This window comes from Montipora foliosa, chromosome 7 (assembly GCF_036669935.1).
Source record: "Montipora foliosa isolate CH-2021 chromosome 7, ASM3666993v2, whole genome shotgun sequence".
NCBI classification, from domain to species: domain Eukaryota; kingdom Metazoa; phylum Cnidaria; class Anthozoa; order Scleractinia; family Acroporidae; genus Montipora; species Montipora foliosa.
Window position 1 is genome coordinate 1813929 of NC_090875.1, and position 7500 is coordinate 1821428.

General features: G+C 40.8%; 1 protein-coding gene across 2 annotated transcripts in view; it reads right to left on the reverse strand.

The window, feature by feature from the left end:
* Window positions 1–7500, reverse strand: part of LOC138010615 (smad nuclear-interacting protein 1-like) — a 27382-nt gene that overhangs the window by 7186 nt on the left and 12696 nt on the right. For both annotated transcript variants that reach the window (XM_068857590.1, XM_068857589.1), the window contains exons 4-5: window positions 3885–3924; window positions 2764–2836 (exon numbers count right to left, since the gene is read on the reverse strand). In XM_068857590.1, coding sequence (XP_068713691.1) covers window positions 2764–2836; window positions 3885–3924 — 113 coding nt within the window. The remainder of the gene's footprint in view (window positions 1–2763; window positions 2837–3884; window positions 3925–7500) is intronic.

Here is a 7500-nt window from a genome sequence, read left to right on the forward strand (position 1 = left end):
TGTTGTTTTAGAACCTTCTGATTGAAATTTCACAATTCAGTTGGTTTTAATAGCCAGGAAAAGTGGTCATAGTTTGATCAATAACCAAGTAATAAAGGGGAACTGCGCTTGATACTGGGTTGACATCACAAATTACAGGTAATTTGCATTGCTGTTTTCAAAGAACTATCATGATGCAAAGCAGTCTGTGATGTCAACCTGGTATCGAACCAATTCCCCTTCATAGCTCGTTTATGGCATATGCAGCCCATTTTAGGGATACACTTTTCCCTGTTTTCCACTTAGTGTGACTAATGTACTTGAAATGTTTTTCTCGGTTTTCCTCAGTTTCGATTTTCTTAAGGACATCTTTAATAGGTTTTCTTCAGTTCATCTTTAATTTGATTAACGTACTACTTGGATGTTTCTTTAGGTTAACGAACTTAGTTGTTTATTTAGGTTTTGTTTCCCTTAGTTTCCGCTTTCCGTAGTTCATCTTTAACCTGTCATTCTTGCCGTACTTGGTGTACTAAGGTAATGTTGAAAACCAAAAATATCAAGGCACTGCTGTACTTGCTGTACTTGGCGTAGTAAGGGAATGTTGAAAATCCAAAATTCAATAACACAGTCGTACTTGCTGTGCTTGGCGCACTGACGGAATGATAAAAACGAAAAAGACTACGGCACTGCGGTACTAGCTGTACTTGGGGTACTAAGGGAGTGTTGAAAATCAAAAATACAACCACACTGTCGTATTAGCCGTACTAAGGGAATGTTAAAAACCAGAATAGAACGACACTGCCGTACTAGCCATACTTGGCTTACTGAGAGAATATTGAAAACGAGAAATACAATGATACTGCCGTACTAGCCATACTTGGAATACTGGAGGAATGTTGAAAACGAAAAATACTACGGCACTGATGTACTAACTGTACTTGGCGTACTAAGGGAGTGTTGAAAATAAAAAAATACAACGATACTGTTGTACTAGACATACTTGGCGTACTAAGGGAGTGTTAGAAACCAAAAATACGATACTGCTGTACTAGCCAGGAATGTTAAAAACCAAAAATACAACGACATTGCCGTACTAGCCGTGTTTGCCATATTTTTCTTCTTGTTTCAAGTGCCTTTCAATGTTTTGTACATAACTATCCTGTTTACAGCTAGTACGGCAGTGCCGTTGAATTTGTGGTTTTTAACTTTCCCTTAGTATGCCAAGTGCGGCTAGTAAAGCAGTCTGGTATCGAACCAATTCCCCTTCATAGCTTGTTTATGGATCAAAGTATGACAAATTTTCCCTTTTTTCAAAGTTAAAAAAAAGGGAAATTTCAATCAAGAGGTTCTACAAACAACGATTTTGGAGAATAAATAAAGTGGAAAAGTGTGTTGAGGTATTTATATGTATGCAGGAGTCAATGTAAACCTCCACCCCGGGACAAGATGGGGATTAGTCGGGAAAAGAAGGGAATAGGCCATTTCCGAGTTGCTGTTTGTTTCAGTTTCGAAATATTAGCCCCCGCTTGTCTAAATAGCTGCCTCGATTTTCTTATCTCAATTTCTCTCGTGACTGACCTTTTTTATTATAAATATGGTACTTTTTTCACTTCAACTATTCGTAATAAATCTTACGCTGTCTACACACCACCTGCCGCGATTAGCCTTGCTATTTGCAGGTGGTGTGATATTTATATATTTGATGTAAGAAATTAAGATGTTGTTGTTGTTGTTGTTGTTTCGAAGTAAGTCTTGGTGCTCAACTATTGAAAGGGAAATGAGTTTGACTTGCATAAGAATACGCAACTCATTTCCATTTGAATGGTTGTGCATCAGGACTCGCTTTAAAACTGAGGCATGCAGCAACTTGGAAATTAGCTATTTGCGGAAAAAATTGCACCCCAAGGGGATGGGGGATTGGGAAATATTTGTATTTAACTGTCTCCAGGTTAGGGGTTTGGGTGGGGATTTGTTGTGGGCCGGCTGTTGCGATGTCAGTAGTTGTTCATCCCAAACACCAACTTGTGTGCTTTCCCTTGAAGGATCGTCGAGAGGTGAGTGCTTTTTTTATTTTAATCTAGTAATTTGCATTCGAAATCTAACCGATCTACTATTATACAGAACTGTGCTCGCTTTTCAGGCTCCTAATCCAGTACATCTCAGGCAAGGGAGGCCCCACATGGTGGGAGCATTCAAGGACTATGGTAGGTGGACAGCTTCCCCAGGGTGAGAGGAATGTTTGATAAGATTTGAAATTAGGTCTGTAACAAATCCCCACCGTGTCCTGGGGAGGGGGTTTACATTGACACCTGCATTACTCTGCCGACAACTTTATTCATTAATGGGGGGTGGCTCAGAAGTCAATGGGTCCACAACCTCCAAATCCACTCAAAAACCCCCTTTAACCCACTCTAATGCCAGAAATTTTACATGTTATTGGGGCAGGGGACATTTCAGGATTCAATGGCTCAAGCAGCAATGCTGCAGTATTGTTTCATCCTTTTCTATTAAAGTTAACATTCCATTAACATTGTTTTTCATTAACACTGTGTTCTGGGATAAATAATGCACTGTAATTCAAATTAAAGACATGTCATGCTAGTTATCATTTGTTCTTGGATGCTCAACCAACTCTCAGGAAGCTCAGCAAGCCGTCAAGGATTTAAAATCCTTAACATTTAACAAGGTGAGGGCAGGCATCAAGGTGAGGCAGCAATTATCTGTCAGTGACTAGTATAGTTTGCTTCATAAATTCAGTTACAGAGGTAAGATGTTCATACCAACCTTGTACGTATTTGAATATTCTGTTAATTTACCAGAGAGATTGTAGTTTGGACCACCAACACCCTCTTGAGGACTTAAAACAAATAAGGTGACAAAATTAGGATGTGTACATTGTTGCATAACTACATAAGTACTTAAAACTAAACTTCTCGAGAGAGTGTGGCTTTTCAATTTTTGTCAACAACTTAAACATGTTATTATTTAGCAGTAGTGGAATTGGAATGCAAGCTAGTGTGGGTAGTACAACTTCCATCATCAACCTATATTTTGGCTCTTTGATCTTTATGCTCTCTTTTTTGCTCTTAGAGGAGCATAGCATCCCATGCACTTGTTTTTACGGTAGTAATATTTCACCTCCACCTCACAAATGCCTGCTTGCCCAAAAGGAACAATACTTCCCTACAGATTGACTCGCGAGGTGTCGTCACCAATCATGTTCTGGAGTCATTGTCTAAAGATGACCGATAATTTTGATTTAATGTTTATACAGAAGAGGTCTATTGTAACTGCTCTGTGGTCTAACAAGAATCTTGAATTTTCCACAAAAGTTGTTCTACCTGTGACGCCACCTTCCTGAATTCAGGTTGTAAAATTTGATTGGCTAAACTGCGGGAAAGAAATGTTGCTTTTGGATAAGCAGGAGTTTGTGAGGAGGTGCTGAAATACATCTCCCATAAAAAAACAACTGGGTGGGACACTAAGGGGAGCAGGGCTAGCACATTGCTGGGGAATTTCCCCTCCCACCAAAGTGTCCAAGGTTAGAATCCCAGGATCAACGTCATAAGTGTCTTTAGTTTGTTGGTCCCGTGTTCTGCTCTGTGAAGTTTTCAGTTTTCCCTTTGCCTCAAAACAAAACATTTGACTTGATTTCAATGTACAGTAATCCAAATTAGTGCCCAGGTAGTACTGTAGAAGACTTGACACAAAAAATAATAAGGTTTATTGTTATTATTACTACTGTATTATTATACATGTTATTAACATTATTTTATCTTTTGACAAAGAGCATAATTCACTTTTAAGTGAATTATGCTCTTTGTCAAAAGTAATTTAATACTTAGAACAAGTATTTAATTTCATGACAAGAAAAACAAACCAAAAAAACTGAATAACACTCTTACTCTGCAGATTGACCATCCTCACTGTTACTTGATCTACCATCTGCAAAATAAAAATTAGTGCTTGACACAGCTACATGTAAATGTATATAAAGTCAATCTCATTCAAACTATAATGCTCCAGTCCACTCGATGAAATCACTTTTAATGCCAATAGTGCCATTTACTGTACACCCTGTAGACTTTTTATCTGGTAACATGCAACTACTGAATTAAATGGCTTTCACTTATTAATGAGGCATATGTATTTTATTTACAGATTCACTCTATCAAATTATAATTAGATAAATAACTTATTATTACAAATTACAAATGGATAATAAAATAAATTATCACTGCTGTAAAGGAAAGTTGTGGAGAATGGGACTGTCAGCCAAAAGCACTAATACACCATACTAGGGGCACCCATCAGGGGAGCAACAATGCTACTTTGTGTCACATTACATATAAAATTTTACAGACAAAGTATGGCATTTTACAGGTAAAAAGTCACTTGAGTACAAATGCACTGGTCTACGGTAAAGCCTTTTGTTACATTATGCTTCAAACGCCAAGCTAAAAGGATGTTGACCACCAGTTCTTCATTTACACTGTACTCCTAATCTATTGATTACCAGGCTTCGGTTGTTCAAAAGGTGGATAACGCTATCCACTGGATAAATCACTATCCAGTGGATAAACACTAGCGAAACCAATTGAGTTATCCAGTAGATAGCGCTATCCACCCTTCGAACGACTGGGGCCAGGTAATTACAAGGCTTTCGTATAGTACATGTATTATTGTGTACAGTGTAGTTACATAAGTAAGACATCAAGTTGATTTGAAAATTACCACTGGATTATTATTGTTCAGTCTGTTACTAATGCAGAACTTTACACTGTATTATACAATCGGTTTTCCACAGGGGTGCCATTAATCAATTATCCATTCCCATTATAGTGCTTCATATAGAACCCTTTTTGCAATAGCTGGGAAAAAAAAACCACAAGCAAACTTGTGTTTGTCTGCGGCAAGTCAGTTTATGAACCTCTGCCTCGAGTTTTGATCGCCAAACAACCTTTATAATACACAGCTCACTTCAGCCCTGCCATCCAAACATTCAATAACATTTCTGAAGTATTTAAATGTAAAAGTATGTGGAGGAGTGATAAGAAAAATGGAGTAATGTGATGCAGTCATTGTACATAGTAAATGTTTATGCAGTTTTACAAGTTGGAGTCACTTGCCTGTTTACTAAAGTTTATGTATGCATATGTAGTATCTTTTGGGCAATCTACATGATGGCCATTTAGGGTTATGTTGTGCCTGATCTAGTCGGTAAATAACTAAGGATTACAACAGATTGAACTCGAAATGATAGCCTTATTCGGCATATACGACTCGTGGTCCTTAACAACCACAGTCAGGCATTCCATGCCCTACTAAGGGGGAATTGTAACAATTGGTCCAATAAGCATAAACATGGACTAGCAACAAAGTAAACAATGTCTCTGAGGTTTCAGTGTCTCTAGAGTTTAAGTACAATAGTCTTTGAGATAGCTTGCGGCCTCTCTGTCTCTGGGACCTCCTAAGTGGAACTTCAGGCTTAACAACCTTTGACTCTGATGTCACCACACTCTGCTGCGGGATAAGTTTATCCTGCTTGTGGGACTCTCCAGTCATCACCACTCCCAGCATACTTGGTGTATCATTGTGTGTATCACCATTCTCTAGCAGTTTCTTTACATGAGATGTATTTCAAGAGTATTGGGCTCCTTCTGGAGGTTGCATGATCAGGCTGTTCGCATGCTTTTTTACCACAGTGTATGGGCTTGGTTCAAAAGGTGTTGTGAGCTTGTTCTCCCTCTCTTGTTGCACTAGTACTTGATCTCCAGGAAGTACCTCTGAGTACCTCACATTTCTCTGCATGTCAGCGTATGCTTTGCTCTTACTCTTCTGTTCATTGCCCCTGTCACCCACTTCTTGTTCGACATGTACATCGCTCAGCTCAGGAAGCTTGGTGCATATTTTCCGTCCGTAGAGCAACTCGGCAGGGCTTACAGCAGTGGTTGGGTAAGGTAGGCTTCTGTGCACTGCAAGATAAACATTCAGCTCTTTCTTCCAGTCCTTCTTTTCAGCATGTGTGATTTGCAGCCTTTTCAGGAGTGAGCTATTTTGGTGCTCAACTTCTCCATTTGCCTGGGGCCATTTTGCTGTTACTCTGCGGTGTCTGATTCCCTGCTGCTCCATGTACTCCGAAAACTCTGTAGCTATGAACTGTGGGCCGTTGTCAGATGTCAGGCTCTCAGGTAGACCATGTCTTGCAAATATCTCTTTAGACTCGAGATGACTTTAGAGGCAACTGTTGATCTCATGATGTCTATCTCGTAGTAGAGACTATAGTAGTCCACGACGACCAGAATGGACTCACCAGTGGGGAGTGGCCTGAGCAGATCAATTGCCAAATCTCTCCATGGTCCAGTCGGCAATGCTGTGCTCCTGATAGGCTCTGGTGGGCTGGGATGGCTGACTAACTGACATCCATAGCAGGTTTTGCAGTGCTTTTCAGCATCCTTTTCTATCCCGGAGCACCGTACTTTACTGCGCAACTTCTGTTTGGTACGCACAATGCCCAGATGACATTCGTGAGTGAGGGACAACACCCTGGGTCTGAGTTTCTTTGGGATAACGATTCGTGTCCCTCTTACTATCAACTGCCCAATGCTGCGCAGCTCACTACTACATGGGAGATATTTCTTGTAAGCTAGCTGATCCCACGGTTTTCCGTTTAACCATTCCTTGACTGCACAGAGTTCTTCGTCGATTGCTGAAGCTTCTTCCACTTCCCGTGTATTCATAGCGCAGGGAGTCGCATTTATGGCTACAAATCTGACATATTCTTCGGCTTCAGCTGAGTGACTGTTGCTGGTTTCAAGATTTCCCACAAGCCTTGAGAGGGGGTCAGCAATGTTGCTCGGCCCAGGCTCATACTTGACCTTGAATCTTTAGGGCTGCACTCTTAACACCCATCTTTCAATGCGTGCACAGGGTTTTGACTTTGGGCCGTAAATAACTTCCAGCGGCTTGTGATCTGTGACAAGATCAAATGGCACACTATACACATAGGGATGGAACTTTTCGCAAGCCCATACGAGCCCCACCACCTCTTTCTCTGTCTGCAAATATCTCCTTTCGGGGTCTGTCAGACTACGGCTTGCATTGCAGATGACCCTTAGTCCATTTTTCTGCTTTTGGGTCAGTACCGCTCCCAGTCCAACTGAGCTGGCATCGGCAATCACTTGGGTTGGGGCATCCTTGTCGAAAGTACCCCAAAGTCTCTGCACGAGCAATCGCTCTTTTAGCTCCTGAAAGGCGTTCTTCTGTTCACCTCCAAACACAAAGGGAGTTCCTGACTTTGTCAGGCTACGTAAGGGCTCAGAGACCGTTGCCAGGTCGGGTATGAAGTGGCCACAGTAGTTTACAAGCCCAAGAAAACTTCAGGTTTCTGATACAGTCTGAGGTTCTCTCACTACTTTCACGGCTTTGACTTTTTCTGCTGTGCAGCTGACCCCGTTCCCGGACAATACCATGCCACAAAATGTGAGCTTATCCATGCTAAACTGGCACTTTTCTGCATTG